The sequence below is a fragment of the Saccopteryx bilineata genome, chromosome 7, assembly GCF_036850765.1.
Source record: "Saccopteryx bilineata isolate mSacBil1 chromosome 7, mSacBil1_pri_phased_curated, whole genome shotgun sequence".
Classification (NCBI taxonomy): Eukaryota; Metazoa; Chordata; class Mammalia; order Chiroptera; family Emballonuridae; genus Saccopteryx; species Saccopteryx bilineata.
Window position 1 is genome coordinate 79,221,767 of NC_089496.1, and position 19,658 is coordinate 79,241,424.

At 40.0% G+C, this 19,658-nt stretch overlaps 1 protein-coding gene across 3 annotated transcripts in view; it reads left to right on the forward strand.

Annotated features, from left to right (window-relative positions):
* TNKS2 (tankyrase 2) overlaps nt 1-19,658 on the forward strand; it is a 76,432-nt gene that overhangs the window by 6,699 nt on the left and 50,075 nt on the right. For all 3 annotated transcript variants that reach the window (XM_066238333.1, XM_066238335.1, XM_066238334.1), the window contains exons 2-6: nt 12,187-12,411; nt 14,505-14,600; nt 17,272-17,308; nt 17,464-17,539; nt 17,901-17,995. In XM_066238333.1, coding sequence (XP_066094430.1) covers nt 12,187-12,411; nt 14,505-14,600; nt 17,272-17,308; nt 17,464-17,539; nt 17,901-17,995 — 529 coding nt within the window. The remainder of the gene's footprint in view (nt 1-12,186; nt 12,412-14,504; nt 14,601-17,271; nt 17,309-17,463; nt 17,540-17,900; nt 17,996-19,658) is intronic.

Genomic DNA, 19,658 nt, shown 5'->3' on the forward strand with positions numbered 1-19,658 from the left:
CCCCTCATTCCTGCCGTCCTGGCAGGTCTTACACTGTCCCAAAGAGGGGAACATGGCAATGGCAGTCAGCATTTCCATCTTGGCTCTGGAGAGCATGGTAGTGTCCATCCTATGTCCCCAAAATCGCAGACCTACCAGGGCCGCAGTAGGTGCTCCTTCCAGCTGGGCTTCCATCTTCTGGAGACTGCAAATCACAACTCCAGCCCAATTCTCATCCTCCAAAGAGGAACTGGAAACACCAGCTCCCACTGCTGGGCTCGAGCCCCGGGCCACTGCCGCCTTCTGCTCCGCAGACCTTGCAGCTCCGGACCTGGCCTCAGCTTCAGCCTCAGCCTCTGCCCCGGCCTCCTGCCGCTGCTGGCTCTCCACAACATCCAGGGCAATCTGCAACTCACAAACCTGTGAATCCTCCTCCAGCAGCTGCTCCATTTCCAGGAGAATCTCGCAAACCTGGTCGGCCTCCTCCTCCAGCGCTTCCTCCAGCTGCAGGGTCAGCATCAGTTTCTACCGCGTTTGCTCCAGCTCCTTCCACTGCTCGGTTTGCAGGTCCAGGGCAGCCTCTTTCACAGAGCTCTCAGTTTCCTCACACATGGCAGTAAAAGTCAGCCAGCCTACAATCCCCAAAAGGACAGCCATGGGGAACCCTAACACTAGCCAGTCCTCTACTCCACCATTCAAAGGCTCCTTGCCAATCTGTATCGAATCCTGCCGACTACGCCAAATGTAAAGCCAGAAGCCACGGCTACCATCAGAGCAGCCTGGCCCATGCAGGTTCGCATTGGATTTGGACAGTCGGTAAAGAAACAACGGAGCCAAAAACTGATAGGCCATAGTCTTTAATTCTAGCTTGCACCCGGCGGGCAAGTAAAAACACACACTGGGCTCCAAAACCCACCTCACATTCAGTGCTCACAAAGCTACTGACTTATCTGAGTTTCCTAGAATCAAAGGTTTCTAGCTCACCAGCCTTATTCTCCTCAGTTCCCCATCTCCTTCCTTATCCCTGTACAAACTCGACACAAACTGGCATCTCACTCAGTACTCTGCCATCTTGGCTGCTTCTCCTGGCCACATGGCCTCTTTCTGCTCTCTGCTCTCTCATGCTAATCATCCCAGGAACCAAGAGAGCAAGCTCCTGTTCTGCCCCTATTCTATAGTGTAGAAATCCAAACCTTTAATTCAATATACAAAATAGGGAAGTCTCTAATACAAAGTCACTTCTCTGAGGCATGATTGGATTGTACCGCCCCACATCAAAAAGGGTAGGAAAGGCTTAATCCCAAAACCAAGCCCCAGGCTACAAGGATTCTACCTGCCTACAGAGACACACATTAATATCACCTGGGCAACGGCCTCCACCCTCCACGTGGGCAGCGTTATCTTTTACAAAGTGAGCATAATACATTTTATCTGCCCAACAGTTACTATTCTGTATTTGTAGTATGCTACTCAGCCATGTTCTTTGGACTGGTCTGACTGAACCTCGATTACTGTATTCAATTGAATGAATTGCATATGAGAAAGATTTTTTATTATTATTCAGAGGAGGGAAGTAGAATGAGAGCATCTGGAATTTATTACACAAGCAACAGGTGAAAACTAGAGGTACTTATTCTAGAGATGAAAGAATACTAAGGTTAGACAATGTTACTGTCTTCAGATGTGTGGCAGACAGTCCAGTAGAAAAGTAAGTGAATATGATTTACACAGCTTCAGCGGTCAAAACAAGTGCCAGTAGATGGAAGGTTGCAAGGAGTCAGATTGCTGTTAACAACCTGTTCAACTGTGGAATTGGCTGGAAATGCCCAAGCAGTATCTGGATTGGCATTTTTCAGAGATGTTGTAGGAAGAATTTCTGCATAGGTTGGGTATTTGGACCAACAGGGTATAAGAAAGTGGAACAATTCCCCCCCAGTTGAAGGTCTTAACAGCTCAGCTCCCAAAGGAATAATAAATAGCTTTTGTGCTTCCCATTTGTTGTATGTTTTCCCAAAATGGTAATATTAAAGACATCCAGTAATATTTCCTTCTTTTGCCTGTAGGCCAACACCATAATTATGGGAGATGCACTAAGCATACCTGCCGCAAACCAGCACTACCAGTAATTCCAGGTCCTGAGAGAGAACGAGGTGGAATAAAGAAAATAAAGAGAAATAGGATGGGATCGGGAGGCCTCTGCAAGCTGATGGCAAAAACAGAGCGCTCTCCACCCCTAACCCTGCTTTATTTATAGGGCAAAGTGAGGTCATTAGCAAATCAAAGAGATCATTAAAGCAAAGTCACATTTCTAAGGCAACCCAAGAATTCTCCGAAGTGCAGAAAACCCCCACCATATATAACATCTAACTTCATTAAACAAAAGATACAAGGGTAACTGCCTCCAGTCTTTCCGAGGGACATGGAGCATAGGCCGAGTACAAACAATCCAGTACCACAGCTAACATGGAAGCGTGGAGAAAATGGTCTTTAGCAACTTTACTAAGCAAGTGAGGTGGGGGGTTTGGGCAGAATGTCAGCTTACTGCCAGTTTCCCACATCTCTGTCCTCCAAAAATCTAAACTGCAAAGACCTTGTCAGCTTGCAGTCCCAGCATGTACCCACATTCCATACCTAAGACTAGAATTAGAGATTGTTTCCAAGATTGTTTTTTGCTGTGTGTGTGTGGGGAGGGGGGGTGATTAAATCCCACATCAGTAGAAAACCCATATAGCAAATAAACATCAGTGTATTTAAGAATTCAGAATCTTTCTTGTCTTAGCAGACCTCCCCGTATATTATTAAGACTTGAGCTTCACTTTTTTCCTTAACTCTTGCTGGACTTAGATGTAGGCAATTGACTTGATTAACAACTAGTTTGGAGTACTTGTTTCAGTACTTCCACATTTAGTGTGTCAGAATTTCATCCCCCCAGATATGGTGGCACCCTTTTCCAAGTTTCTCCTGGACCAGACAGATAGTGTATCTGCCCTAAGTTGAGCTGGGCAAACCTTTTGTCTTGTACTCCTCATTCTATATATGTGGGAAATACCTTTCTTCGGTTTTTGCTAACTAAAGTTACTAATAAGTTTAAAGTAATATCCCTCAGAAAAATCTGACAAGAATCCTGCTATATAAGTCAAAGCCTAAGATGGCTTAATTATATATCCCATCTCAGACTGCAACAGCCTTCTGTTTTCATGGCATTTATTGACATTCTGTTTCTGAATGTTTTCTTCTGACAAAGCTGCACATGACACCAACTTACCTTCAGATTGTCAAGACATCACTGTCGTTTCATATTAGACCAGTTGTATTATCAATGGCCCATCCCATTTTGGAGGGAGGTGCAGCTCTTAGTAAAACTGCTCTGAGAATAAATTGGTTTCTCTATAGTGCTTTCCACTGCTTTATAGCTTTTTGAAAGCCATTCAGACAAAAGGATGGTTCTAGTATAGCAGCCAGATCTGATACTGATAACAATAGTCATGCTTAGCAAGACAGTTCCTGGAACTGCTGAAACTGATGGCCCCTAGATAGTAATGAAACTTAACAGGAGAGAAATTAAATAGACTGCTTTTCTTAGTGGTCACAAATCATCAGCTCCATATTCTCTGTGAGGGTCATTTGCTTACTGTTTTAACAAAGTATTAGACATGCACTAAGCAAATACTTATTAAGTCCTATATGCTATATCTTGGCCAGTGAACAGAAACGAACAGATCACAATATCTGCTACTAAGTGACACAGTGTATTGATCAGCAGACTTACTTTCCAAATATACCTGCTTTTTGTTTCACCGTTAGTGCTTTATAGTAGATTCAGACTCAGTGTATGATTTCATCAAAATTTTCACACTTGGAGCAGTGTTTGAAGATGAGTGCTCTTGGCCCTGGCTGGTTGCCTCAGTGGAGAGAGTATTGGCCCGGCATCCAGACATCCCAGATTCGATTCCCAGTCAGGGCATACATAAGAAGCAACCATCTGCTTCTCTTCCCCTCCCTCTCCCCTTTCTCTGCCTCTTCCCCTCTCGTAGCCAATGATTCAGTTGCTTCGACTATCAGCCTCAGGTGCTGAGGATAGCTCTGTTGATTAAACCATCAACCCCAGACAGGTTGCCAGATGAATCTTGGTTGGAGAGCTCATGTGGGAGTCTCCCCTCCTCTCACTTAAAAAAAAAAAAGAGATGATGATGATGAGTGCTCTTCCATTATTCTAAGATAAACCACAATATATCCTGAGTAGCCATGACTACTACTTATTTAAGCTTCTGATTCCTTTGTAAAGAGATCCTTAGGATGTAGGAATTGGCACTGACTCCAAGGATATGACTGTTCATGTTCTACCTGGCTAGTGAGAACACGATCAGAATATACCCTGCAAAGCTATTTTTCCTTCAAAAAATGAGTACTTAACAGATGCTTTGAACTATTGAGACCATAAGAATGGGGATTTCATCAGGAATTAGCCTGAGAGTTTAGGAAGCATCTTAAATCTAAAGATTTCACCAAACTCCTAGCAGTGGAAGATTTAAGTTTTAAATAGCTACTTACTGATCCTCTCTAAATAGTTTCCTAATTTTATGCCAAGAAATGGCTTCAAACATTCAAAGTATCGGACTCTCATCAACTCCCAGGGTAGCAACATAACCTCTGCTCACATGTTTTATAGTCCTTATGTGCCTTTGAAAACATGCTGATCTCTGCTGTCAGTTTCCAGTAAGGTTTCAGACATCTTAGTGGCTGAGGAATCGTATTGACACAAAGTTATAGAAGTAGAAGGTATATGTGTCCTGGACTGTTGGTAACTATATAGATAAAATCACTTAACCCTTCCTACCCAGCTTAAACTTCAATTTCAGTATTTATTGAGTCTGTCTCTGGTTTTAAACAGCTCTCTTCCCAATTATATTTTGACAAAAGACTACTGCTTGACCTTTCTTCAGCTAGATTGCCAATCCTTTGGTACAGATATCTTCCTAATTGACACTACCTCTTATAACATCTAGATATTCTGCTACAACTATTTCTGTGCCCACCTCACTCTACTTTGTTTGGGAAATTAGCCTGTGAGTCACCATTTTGATTACTTTAGATATGTTACCTCTGAAAATATAGTGGCCCTCTAAAAGTATTGAGTACATCAGGTAACTTTCCAAAGGAAGAGGTAGCATATTTCCCCATGTATAAGATGCTCCCATGTATAAGAAACACCTTAATTTTGGGGCCCAAAATTTTGGGGAAAAAATGTATTACATAAAGTTATTATTTTTGTGACAGAGAGAGGGACAGACAGGAAGAGAGAGAGAGAGATGAGAAGCATTAATTCTTTGTTGAGGCACCTTAGTTGTTCATTGACCACTTCCTCATATATGCCTGGACCTGGGGGCCATAGTAGACCAGTGACCCCTTTCTCAAGCCAGCAACCTTGGGATTCAAGCCAGTGACTTGGGTCATGTCTATGATCCCACACTCAAGCCAGCGACCCCGTGCTCACGCTGGGGAGCCCACGCTCAAGCCAGTGACCTCGGGGTTTTGAACCTAGGTCCTCCATATCTTTGTTCAACATTCTAACCACAGTGCCACTGCCTGGTCAGGCCATAAATTTATTGAACTCAAGTTTTATTCATCATAAAATTCATACAACTCCTAATCACTGTCAAAACTCCCAACCAAAAAAAAAAACCCAAAAAAAACTCCCATCCATTAGCTTGTCCTTATCTGTCTGATGACAAATCAGCATCTTCAACAATGAACGTGAAAACAAGTAACAAAAAAAAACAAAACACCTGCAACCACTGTATAAGACGCACCCAGTTTTTAGACCCCAAATTTTTCTAAAAAGTGTGTGTCTTATACATGGGGAAATACAGTACTTGTACCAGTTTTTCTTCATTCGGCTTCCTTTGCTCTTCATTCAAATTTAAGAAGTCTTCTAAAAGCACTTCCTCCAGGTGGGTGCTGAATGGCTGAAAGAACAGAATCATTGATTGAGGCAACTCCGATGGCTTCTTGGAGAGGACAGTATGATCAGTGATGCCCAGGCAATAAGAGAGCCTCAAGTCAGAGCATAGTGGCAACAGATTTGGCCTTTTCCTTCTTGAATTTTTATTTGGCTCCTGTGCTGTTCTTCTTTAGTTGTATTTCTCAGTCTCCTTTTCCTCCTGTCCTGATGTATCTATTCAGCAAATATCAATGTATTGCTGTGTGCCAGCACAGTGTGAAGGGCACTGGAGAAGTAATGATAAGCTAAGATAGACATGGCTCCTGCCCATGTCTTATGGAAGTTAAGAGTCCAGGAGATGAGTAAACAGTAATTACAAATTTTAGTACATGCCAAAGGATGTGCTATGAACAACGACAATATCCCTGGTTTTTTTGGAGTTTGCATTCTAGTGGAAGAGAGAGGGGAAAAATAAATAGAATGTTAAGAAATAATGTGGCTGAGCAGAATGGATTGCTTTAGATAGATGATCAGGAATTAGGTGACCAGGTGACATTTAAACAGGTTAGACAATGTGTAGGAGAATCAAGAGAGGACCAATTCAAGCAGAAGGGCAGCATGCACCAAGTCCCTAAAGTAAGGGTCGTATACTTGACAAACTGAAATAAAGCTGGCTCATAGTTTAGAAAGGGAAGAGTTGTAAGAAATGAAGTTTGAGAAGTTGGTAAGGACCACTTCATACATCGGGCCTTGTAGGCCACAGTAGAATGATTGAATTGTCTTCTAAGAGCATCAGCGGGAATTTTTTTAAACGGGATGATATGATTGTTTTTTTAAAAGTCACTGGGGACAAATGGAAATGAGAGGCCCACTTTGGTGACTTGCAGTAGTTCAGGCTGGAGACAATGGTGGTTGGGTTAGGGAAGTTTCAGTGGAAATGTAGAGAAGTTGGGGACCATGTTACGTTTGAGGTGCCTTTCAAATACCCAGGTGGAGATATGTCAAGTAAACAGTCTGGAATTCAGGTAAAAAGTCTAGACCGGAGATTTAAATTGGGGACACTTAAAGCCATAGAATTAGATGACTTTGTTTAAGATAGTAAAAGAGTGTGGAGAACTGAATCTTGAGGAATCCTGGCATTTAGAAATTGGATAGAGGAAGCAGGCAGCCTGCAGAGAGAGAGGACATACCCACATACACACACTCTGATCACTCCTTAGTCTGCTCTTTTTCAAGTTACCTTGTAAGGTATTTTTTGCATATATTGCTATTTTCCCCCATCTCCATAGAAGCGCCTCAAAGACAGGGGTTTGGTCTGTTTTGTTCACTAGTATGTTCCAGGTACCCAGAAAAGTGTCTGTCATGCAATAGACATTCCCTGATCATTTGTTAAATGAATGGATGTCACGGGAGGAAAACCAGGTGTGTGTGATGTCATCGAAACTTTGGAGAGGATGTTTCAAGAGAGAGGGAATAGTCAGTTGTTGAATGTTGCTGGAAGGTCATGTCAAATAAGGACAGACGTGTCCTTTGGATCTGGCAACATGGAGATTGTAAGTGACCCTGTTGAAAGCAATTTTAAGGAAGAAGCAGGCACCAGATTTCATTTGGGACAACTCTTAGAGGTTTGATTATGCGGGGGAGCAGAGAAAGGAAAAGGTAAATTCAGGGAGTTTTTTTTTTTTTTTAATGAAATGGAAGACAGAGAACATGGTTACATACTGTTAGGAACAATCTAGAGAGAGGAGAGATTGATGGGGGTGGGGAGAAGATAAAGACTGAATGTGAGAAAGAACTCCAGTGTGAGGTGGAAGGGATTGCTCTGATAGAAAGTACACTTACTTCAACAAAACAGGTAGACAACTAGTGCTCTCTTGTCAGTTTCATTCATTTTCACACATGGCTTCAAATATCTTTACGTTCACAATGCCAAAAAGTCAGCTCTAGTTCACACTCATTTCCTGAGTTCAGGATCCACAGAACCTTCTATTTAGTGGGCAGTCATTCCACAAACACCTCATAGTAAGCATTTTAGAAAACAAATCATCTTATCCCGCTAAACTTCCTGCTTTATTTTGTATATCAGAGATCCGATAGTCACTTCCATGTCTTTTCTCCTTTGGGCAAATTAAAGAATCACCAGATGCTGTCACTTTTCTTCCTTTAGTTACCTCTGGCAACATTGTATGCAAAAGATTAAAAACAACCTCACAATCCAGAAGAAAGGAGCTACCTAGTTAAATTATGCTACTTCCCAACCAATAAAACCTACTGATAGAAGTTGATTTGTAGGAGGATACTGTTAGATTTTTTTTTTTAAGGATAACAGAACAGTGTTTTTTAAAGAAATACAGTGTGTCTGTAAAGTCATGGTGCACTTTTGACCAGTCACAGGAAAGCAACAAAAGACAATAGAAATGTGAAATCTGCACCAAATAAAAGGAAAACCCTCCCAGTTTCTGTAGGATGATGTGGCAGCATGTGCGCATGCACAGGTGATGACATAACACCATGTATACAGCAGAGCAGCCCACGGCCGTGCCAGTCGAGATGTGGACGGTACAGAGGAAAGTTCAGTGTGTTCTGTGGCTCGCTAAATTCGAATCCGTGACCAAAGTGCAACGTGAATATCGGCACGTTTATAACGAAGCGCCACCACATAGGAATAACATTACTCAGTGGGATAAGCAGTTGAAGGAAACCAGCAGTTTGGTGGAGAAACCCCGTTCTGGTAAGCCATCAGTCAGTGACGAGTCTGTAGCAGGGGTCTCCACACTTTTTACACGGGGCCAGTTCACTGTCCCTCAGACCATTGGAGGGCTGCCAAATACAGTGGTCCTCTCACTGACCACCAATGAAAGAGGTGCCCCTTCCAGAAGTGCAGTGGGGGCCGGATAAATGGCCTCAGGGGGCCGCATTGCGGCCCACGGGCCGTAGTTTGGGGACGCCTGCTGTAGAGGCTATATGGGATAGCTACCTAAGGAGCCCTAAAAAATCTGTGTGTGAGCCCACATCAAACTGCACTGAATAGGTATGAAACTGGCAGAGTTTTCCTTTTATTTGGTGCAGATTTCACATTTCTGTCGTCTTTTGTTGCTTTCCTGTGACCGGTCAAAAGTGCACCATGACTTTACAGACGCACTGTATATATAGGTATTTGCTTGTCCTATAGTGACCACTGATGTGTTGTAGCAGTAGTTTCCATACTGTTCAAAGTGGTGCCTTGGGAACTATAGGGATAATTTCCTTTGGGTCTTTGGGAGAAGAAGGAGGATTCAGTTAATTTACAACATTATGAGTGCCAACCATGTACCAGGCATTAGGTATTTTTGCAGTGAACATGACATATATTAAAATTTTATATATGATTTCATGAGGAAATGCTAACTAGAAGAGATAAGTGCACCCCCATGTTTATTGCACCATTATTTACAGAGCCGACATACAGGAGCAACCTAAGTGTCCACTGATAGAAGAATAGATGAAGAAAGTGTGGTATATATACACATGGAAATATTATTTAACTGTAAAAAAAAATAAAAGTAAAATCTACCCTGACCAGGCATTGGCACAGTGGATAGAGTGTGACACTGGGATGCAGAGGACCCAGGTTCGATACCCCGAGGTCACCAGCTTGAGCACAGGCTCATCCAGCTTGAGCGTGGGCTCACCAGCTTGAGTGTAAGTTTGCTGGCTTGAGCCCAAAGGTCACTGGTCACTGGCTTGAGCAAGGGGTTGCTCGCTCTGCTGTAGTGCTGCCGCTGCCCCCCCCCCATGGTCAAGGCACATGTGGGAATGCAATCAATGAACAACTAAGGAGCTGTAATGAAGAATTGATGCTTCTCATCTCTCTCCCTTCCTGTCCGTCTGTCCCTATCTGTCCCTTTCTCTGTCTCTCTCTGTCTTTGTAAAAAAAAAAATAGTAAAATCATGCCATTTACAACAACACGGATGGACCTTGAGGACATTTTAAGTGAAACAAACAGACAAAGACAAGTACTTACCATCTCGCTTGTATGTGGAATCTGAAAAAAATAAACAGAAAAAACGAACTCATAGATACAGAGAACATCTGGCATCTGCCTTTTTGAGCATTCTGTGTCCTGGCTCTCGTGAATGATTTGCTTTCATGCTTCCATGCCCGTGTACATTTTGTTTCAGTTCAGATATCAGTGCTGGAATATCCTCTGGGGCAGCCCTTTCTGTTCTCTTTCTACAATTTAGATATTCCCTTCTTTGAGCTCCAGTAGCACTTTATATATACAGTGGGACCTTGACAAATGAGTTTTATTTCATTTTATGGCAGAGCTCGTAACTCAATTTGCTCATATGTCAAATCTAATTTCCCCATTTAAAGGGAATGCAATTAATCTGTTCTGGTTCCCAAAAACCACACAAATTTTTTGTTTTGTATGCTTTTAAATAAGAAAATGTACTTTATAAATAATAAATAAATAAATATATATGTAAAATAAGAAAATGTAAAGAAATAAACTGGTTTATGAAGTGTATTTACCCTCAAGGTAGGGTGAAGATGCTGGTGGGTGGGAGGGAGTCATTAGCATAACACTGGCCCTTCCCAAGCAGGAAAGTAATTAGCAATTTCACAGACAGCTGCCCAGTGCCATTTTTGACAAAGAAGATGAGCAAACTCAGAAAATACAAATTTTACAAACTCATTTGCCCAACAATCATTTTCTTCACTGACTTTTGGCTTTTTTGCCACACTTTCCTCTTTCACTTAGACGCCATTTCACAAAAACCTTTCCATGGAAGTTTGTTTCTTCCTCCCTTTCAGAAAGTTCAGCAGTCTATCTAGTGGAGGGTGGTGGAAGCTCGTGATTCAAATATCTGCTCGTGATTTAAAGTGCTCATGTGTTAAGGTACCACTGTACCTCTATTAATGGCAGTTATATTGTGTTGAAATTGTTATTTCTTAGAGTTTCTTCCCATTTTAAATTGAGAGCTATTTGAGAATAGGGAGAAACAAAGATACTATGCCTTTGTGACAGAAACTAGCAGTATTAAATCCAGTTACTCTCTTCAACCATCAAACTCTTTCATAAGCTGCAACCAACCAGACCTAGAACCAGACATACACCTAGAGACATACACTTGGAATGATCGTGCCATTCTTTCTCATTCATTTATCACTCTGGTCTTTTGGGAAGGACTACTTTCAGGCTTGGTAGTTTTAAGAATATTCTGGTAAAATTGCAGGTGCATGAGAAAGTCCTTTCTTTCCCAAAACACACATATACCTCCTCATCTGCTTTAACATATGCCTGATTTTTTTATTTCACAATTAGCTTTAAAAAAATGTTAAGTCCTGTTATGTGGGAATGGTAAGAGATTGAAACTCATTGGTATTAAATCTATAAACCAGTATAAATTAGTTGTCAGGCTTCTTCGTTAGATATGTGGGTGATTGCAGCAGAACTGTGGGACCTGGGTTTCTAAAGGAGGTCTCCTACCTAGAAAGAAGTTGTTTGTGTTGTGCAAACAGCAAAGTGGGTTCTCCTTTAACCCTTTGAGCAGTACGAATGTTCGTGTACGTCCTCGTGCCTCCTGACCATCGAGTACGATCATACAAAAATTTTTATTTTTAAAATGTGTAAAACAACATATTCTTGTTCTTATTCCCATAAATTGGTTATCAAACAAACATGATTTTAAGTTAATAAAACTGTAACTGGTACTGATTTTATCTTTTTTTTAAAAACCTCAATACTCAAAGGGTTAAAGATACCTGATTCATACTTTTGCCTAGGATCACCTCTTTCAATCTTGATGGCATAGACATAGACAAAGATAAACTGTAAACAGATTATTTCCTCTTGCTATCCCTCAAGTCCCCCAGTTTAGTAGAAACTTCTTATGAGGTAGATGTGGGAAGAAATTGTAGCAAGAGTTATGTGCTTTGAGCATCTGAAAATGTATTCACACTGAATGTACAAATTCTGTTTGCAGTTTGAAATCCTATTATAGGTGGAGTGGGAAACGTTTGAACCTTAGGCTTCAGTCACTTATTTCATAACCTTTTTCTGAAGTTACTAGTACCACCCGAGGCATTGGAGAAACGCTTTCGCTTTCTCATTAAGTTAGTGATACAGTTCAGACCACCTTTTCATCAATGAATTCTTGAATTGTTGAATCTCTCTCTTATTTCCCATCCAGAAACATTTTTGCATGGCTTCTACTTGTTAATTCTAATTTGATGTATTTTCTTTGGAGGAATTAAATATGAGTAATTTGTTTTCTTTTAGGTTTTGGGCGGAAAGATGTAGTTGAATATCTGCTTCAGAATGGTGCAAATGTCCAAGCACGTGATGATGGGGGCCTTATTCCTCTTCATAATGCATGCTCTTTTGGTCATGCTGAAGTAGTCAATCTCCTTTTGCGACATGGTGCAGACCCAAATGCTCGTGATAATTGGAATTACACTCCTCTCCACGAAGCTGCAATTAAAGGAAAGATTGATGTTTGCATCGGTAAGACTATTCACTTTCCAGAATTTTTCTGAAATAGTTTGTAACTATTTTGAATCTGAATTGACTTTGTTAATAAGATCAAACTGTCCAGGCTGAATTTAAATAAGAACACTTTAAGTATCTTTTTGTGTATGGTACTGGGCTTAAATTCTTTAGAGAATAAAGACAAGATTCCTGTTTTCTAGAAATTTGGATCATCTTGGGAGCTAGCACACACAAAGAACCAGATAAAGTCATGGCAAAAGTGAACAGAAGTGTTAGAGGGTAATGAGTGCAGTGAGTTGGCTGGTGTCCAGGCCTCCTTCCCAAGTCTTTATAAAGAACTTTGAATACCAGCTTAAGGAGCTTGATACTGTTAGTAGATTGTGTAGAGTCATAGAAGACTTTTAAGGAGGGGAACAGCAGTGCTATATGGGAGTAGTAGTATATTTTAGAAAAAATGATCAACTAGGGGCTGGATAGAATGGATGGCATCAGGGAGATTAGCTAGGAAACTGTAAAATAATCCAGATGAGAAATGATAAGGGTTTGTAGGGTTATAATAGGAAAATAGAAATGGCAGGATAAGTAAAGAAGTATTTGAAGGAAAAATCATCGGTCGTTTAGAATACCTGAGCAAACAAGATAGGATTGGCTCAACAGATTGATGATTAACAGAAAATTTTATGTAAGAAGGCTGGTTCTTTGAGAGTTTTTATTAACCTGGTATTGACTTTTCTGAGCCTGACATAATCAGGGATTTTGGACTCTGCTACTTTAGTTCTATTTCCTAATGCAAAACAGGGACAGATGAAATCCTTGAGGCAGCTAGAAAGCCAGTTCTGTGTACTAGGAAAAGTCTGGGGCTCTGTACTGGACTTTATTTGTTCTCCCCTGCCCTCCAAACCCCAAACCACTATTTATACCAAAGTCACTGCTTAGTTTAAATTAGGTAATTTATAAAGATACAGAATAGATTTAGTAACCTCTGCACAATGCTCCTTTCCTGTGTGTTATCTTCTATTATTGCTACTGCCTTCTGCTTATAATTCTTTCCTAGTTCCTGAGTCTCAGACATGTAAATAATTAGTTTTAGTGATGTAAGGTTTTCCAAATATAGATATCAGTCTGCAGTATCCAGTATTAGGTAGCTGAGGTATACAATATGGCTAGTCAAAATTGAGGTAGTCCTGACTGGTTGGCTCAGTGGTAGAGCGTCGGCCTGGTGTGCAGGAGTCCCGGGTTCGATTCCCGGCCAGGGCACACAGGAGAAGCGCCCATCTGCTTCTCCACCCCTCCCACTTGCCTCTCTGTGTCTCTCTTCCCCTCCTGGAGCCAAGGCTCCATTGGAGCAAGGATGGCCCGGGCACTGAGGATGGCTCTGTGGCCTCTGCCTCAGGCGCTAGAATGGCTCTGGTTGCGACAGAGCAACGCCCCAGATGGGCAGAGCATCGCCCCCTGGTGGGCGTGCTGGGTGGATCCCGGTGGGGCACATGTGGGGGTCTGTCTGACTGCCTCCCCGTTTCCAACTTCAGAAAAATAAAAAAAATAAAAAAATTGAGGTAGACTTAATATCAAAAAAGGAATGCACAATATCTCAATTTTATATTGCTTGCAATATAAATGTAAATACGTATTAAAATGACAATATTTTGGGTTAAATATGTTAATATAATCCTATTTTTAAATGTGGCTCCTAGAAAATTACTTATGTGGTCTCAAATTTTACTTCTGTTTTATAGTACTGATACGCATAGGAATAGGAATATCTGTTATGACAGGAACAGTCTTTCTAATATTGGCAGTATTCATTTGGAATGAGAAAACAAACTTTCAGTTAGACTTGCCTTTTATTTCTTTATACATTCTTAATATGTCCTTAGTCACTTGTCTAGCAAAGGAAAATCTGACTTTAAGTTTAGGGAACACTAATTTAATGTAAGTAATACTTTAAATAATAAAGATATATTTTTATTTTTAAAGTATAGCATTTATACTGTTGTGATAGATTTTTAAATAACCTTGAGACCTTGACCAGAATTTTTGAGAAAACGATTTACTAAAATTGTCATGATTACCTACCATCTTGAAAAAGTAGTCTTGCTATTCTGCAGTGCTTTTACAGCATGGAGCTGAACCAACCATCCGGAATACAGATGGAAGAACAGCGTTGGATTTAGCAGACCCGTCTGCCAAAGCAGTGCTGACTGGTAAGTCTGTGTAGTCTCTTTGGGTATTCCAGGAAAAATAAGAAGTATGAGTTTGCCCCTGGCACATAGCTTGGTTGGTTAGACTGTCGTTCCAATAGGCAAAGGTTGCGTGTTTGATCCCTGGTCAGAGCACATACAGGAACAGATTGATGTTTTCTCTCTCTCTTAAATCAATCAATAAATTTTTTAAAGGTTTTATTTATATAGTAGGGGTCGGGAACCTTTTTGGCTGAGAGAGCCACAGATTTTAAAATGTAATTCCATGAGAGCTATATAAGGACCCGTGTACATTATGCATTATCCATTAAAAATTTGGTGTTGTCCCAGAGGACAGCTGTGATTGGCTCCAGCCACCCACAACCATGAACATGAGCGGTAGGAAATGAATGGATTGTAATACATGAGAATGTTTTATATTTTTAACATTTTTTTATTAAAGATTTGTCCGCAAGCCAGATGCAGCCATCAAAAGAGCCACATCTGGCTTGCGAGCCATGAGTTCCCGACCCATGTTATATAGCCTGATCAGATGGTGGCTCAGTGGATAGAACTTCGACCTGGGATGCTAAGGACCCAGGTTCAAAACCCCAAGGTTGCTGGCTTAAGCGCTGGCTCACCAGCTTGAACTCAAAGGTCGCTGGCTGGAAGCCCAAGGTCGCTGATTTGAGCAAAGGGTCACTGGCATGGCGGGAGCCCTCTCATCCCCCCTCAAGACACACATGAGAAAACAATCAACAGCTGAAGTGCTGCAACTACAAGTTGATGCTTCTCGTCTCTCTTTCTTCCTGTCTGCCTCTGTCTTTGTCTCTTTCTCACTTTAAAAAAAATAGCCTGATGAGGTGGTGGCACAGTGAATAGAGCATCAGACTGGGATGTGGAGGACCCAGGTTCGAAACCCCGAGGTCGCCGGCTTGATCATGGGCTCATCTGGTTTTTGCAAGGCTCACCAGCTTGAGCCCAAGGTCACTGACTTGAGCAAGGGGTCACTTGGTCTGCTGTAGCACACACCCCCACCTCCCGTCAAGGCACATATGAGAAAGCAATCAATCCTGGATTATTAGTGAATAACTAAGGTGCTGCAACAAAGAATTGATGCTTCTCAACTCTGTTTCTATCTGTCCCTATCTGTCCCTCTCTCTGTCTCTGTAACAAACAAATAAATAAATAATAAAATTATTTGATTTTACAAAGAGAGGTGGGGAGGAGTGAGGAGTATTAACTCATAGTTGCTTCCCTTTAGTTGTTCATTGATTGCTCCATGTTATGTGCCTTGACTGGACAAGCCCAGAGTTTCAAACCAGCAACCTCAGCATTCCATGATGGCACTTTATCAATTGTGTTACTGCAGGCCAGGCTCAATAAATAATTTTTTCTTTTAATGAGCTTACTAGGTAGACAGTCAGCTTCCTACATTTAATCACCTCAACTATATTTTTAAAATAGTATCAGTCAGTTATTTTTCTTATGGACAGTTGGAATTTGATTCTTGTCTAAGAACAGTACAGCTTCTTTTCAAAAATGGTGTTCCTTCTTCACTGTTTCATGCTATTCCCTCCTTTAATCTTTTAAAAGAATTCTAGGGGCTCAGATGAAGCCTTGCACTATTAACCTGTATGCAATTCATACTGTGGGCAACAGTTTGGATTTTGTTTCTGCAAATCAGTAAGCTCTGTCTGTTTTGTTAAATTATGTTTTATTTAAAAAGTATTAATTTTAAAGGCTTTATATTCATTATAAATATAAAAGCTGTAGGCATAAAAAGTTTATATTTAATCGGGTTTTTTTAATCCTATTTTTATTGTATATACAGATATTCCTTGGTGTTCACGGGGGATTGGTTCCAGGATCCTCCCTACTCCCCCCACAGATACAAAAATCTAGATGCTCAAGTTCTTTTAAGGTGGCGTAGTGCATGTAGTCAGCTCTCTGAATTCATAGATTTCCACCGTGGATTGAAAACATTGTTTTTAGTCTGAGGTTGGTTGAATCCATACCTGCAGATATGGAAGTCTGACTATTTAAAATAACATTATAAAAACAATTTAGTGTTTAACAATCTTTTAGATTCACAAGAATGTTAAGATGATGTCAATTGGTGATGCCATAGATTACCTCTTATCATTTCTAAATGTTGGTATATTGGATTGGTTTTGTTTGTTTTGTTTGTCTTTTGAATGAAGTTGTGGGTGCATTTTGTGTGTTAAGCAAATAGTATATTGGTTTTAGAATAATTTAAGGAGTAAGAACTGGCAACCTCAGCATTCCATGTCTACGCTTAATCCACTGTACCACCACAGCTCAGGCTAAGGAGTAAAAAGAAAGGGAAAGGTTCACCTGTAACCTTTAACTGTGAAAAACTTTGTTAAAATTTTGGTTTATTTCCTTCCTGGCTTTCCTTTTTCTGTGCATGTTGTTTTTATATAATTGCAGTTACACTTCATTATGGAGCCTTAAATTTTTTTTCCCCTTTTATAACAGGTATTCCATGTTCTTCATATAAATATTTTAAACTGTAGAATATTCTGTCGATTAACCATTTTCCATTTGTTGGAAATTTACTTCCAGATTTAAATGCTTTAAATATAATCCAATGAGCATTTTTATGCATAAAACTGTCGTTAGTTTTGTAGTTGAATTTTTTTTAATTTCCGTGTTTTTTCCTAATTCACAGGTGAATATAAGAAAGATGAACTCTTGGAAAGTGCCAGGTGTGTTATAAATGTATACCATGAAACCTTCACCATTTAAATATTTTTTGCAATAAGCAAAAGAATGAATTTTTTAAATGTTCACATAAATGTTTTCAAACAGGATCTGATAAAGAATAGAATTGCTAATGAATTTTTGTGTGTGTTTGTATTAGGAGTGGCAATGAGGAGAAAATGATGGCTCTGCTTACACCCTTAAATGTCAACTGCCATGCAAGTGACGGTAGAAAGGTACTTCCTCTTATAGTTACATTTGTGTTCTCTCCTGGTAATGTAAAACTGCATTTCTCTTTTATAAATTAAAACATTTGATGCAAAGACTGATAGATTCTTTTAAGCAGTAATTTGGATTAATTCTTGAACTTAGTAAAACAGTATTGATAGTAAACATTTAACTGTTTGCTTACTATTTGCAATAATGAACTTATAAACTTTTACACAATGCTTTTAAGTCGGTGTTGGATTTTTTCAGACCAAATTGATGACTACTTAAACAATAAAGTTTTGAAGCTTTTGGGAGGATTTCTGGTTTTGTATTTGGATTCTTAGCTTTTTATACAATTTTGTTAATTTTTCTGATTTAACATTTCAGTCAACTCCATTGCATTTGGCAGCAGGATATAATAGAGTAAAGATCGTACAGCTGTTATTGCAACATGGAGCTGATGTCCATGCTAAAGATAAAGGGTAAGAACTTGAACAAAAATTAGGGTTAAAAAATTTTTGTTGAATTTATTGCGGTAACATTGGTTAATAAAATTATACTGATTTCAAGTGTACAATTCTGTAATACAGCATCTGTATATTGTATTATGTGTTCACAACCCCAGCAAAAATGAGGATTTCTTAAATGTTACTATCCTTATAATAATTTCTATAACTTTACAAAAATCTTTTTTTTCTTTTTTACTAAACAGCATTAACATTCAGTGAGTTTTTATAATATGCATACTGTTCTGAGGTTATAGGGAATTATCAAACGTTAGGGTAACTACTCTTAAGGCTTACGCTACACTTTACGGGGGCACGAGAAGATACCTACCAATACAAGTTCTCTCCTAAGTGTGAGGTGATAGGGAGGGACATTGCTGTAGATGTGCCCAGAAGGGAACTCTCAGTGATAGCTATAGTGATTGGGAAGTCCTTCAGGACTGGACGGTACTCGACCTGTACTCAGTTCAAGAAAGCAGAGAGTTTAGGAACCAGCACTCTGCAAGAGAACTGGTGTGAGAAGAGGTGCTCAAGCAGGTATTATAGCATATTTGGGAAACAGTGACTAGACCACCTTGGCTAGGGTTGAAGAAATAGGTAAGAATCAGGATTTATATTACTTGGCATTTTAGCCTAAGAAATTCAAACTTCATTCTATGAGTCTCATTAGCAATTGAAAGATCTTAAGCAAAGGGGAATGATTATTCTAAGAGGAGTTTTAAAGAGGTGCATTCTGGCAGCAATGTATACAAGTAGATTAGAGAGGGAGACAAGAAGTGAAAGGAGCAATTAGAGAATTCGGCATAATGAAGATCTATAGTAGTGGTGGCAGAAGAAATGGAAATGAAAAGAAGACACAATGCAAAAGATATTGCAGTGTAAAAATGGACAAGATCCCTTGACTGTCTGGAAGTGATGAGAAAGAAAGGAATAAAAAGATAACTACATTTCACAGTTTGAAGCTGAATGAGTGAGACCCAACGATGTACATACTAAAATCCAGGATGGAAAATTATTTTAGGGGAAAACATTGAGTTCACTTTTAGAACTCTTGGTTTTATGAAACTCAAGTGGAGGTGGTTAGTAGATAGTTGGAAATGAAATTATTGCTCAGGTAAGTAAGAAATTATAAAAATTGCTAAGGAAAGTCGTGAGCCTTTAAAGAGAAGATAGATAGAAATAAAGCCTAAGGCATCACTCAGCACAGGTATTTCAAGAGTTTTGAAAGGCAATGAAGGTGTCTGTGGTAATTAATTGTGAGTAATCCCCGTGGAGAAGCAGCTTAAAGATAGGTTAAGATTTTAAGGTTTCACTGTACCTTCCTATATAAAAAGTTTTTCTTCCATTGCCATAATGAAGGCATTGGGTCTTAGTTTTATTAAGAAATATAGCAATTTACCCTACAGTATCTCAAAAAAAAATGTTTCAAAGAAGAGTCAGTGTTTGAGCTGTCTGAGATGGAAAAAGATGTATAGAAGTAAGCAGGAGGGAGGGAACTCGATGCTACACCCAGGGAATAGTTCCGCAGAGAGGCATGAAGTGAACCTCAAGTGGTTTGGTATACTGTTATTGACAGGTAAGACTAGATAGGGTCATATCATTGTGTGACAGGCTAAGCAGTTGGACCCATCATTTGAAA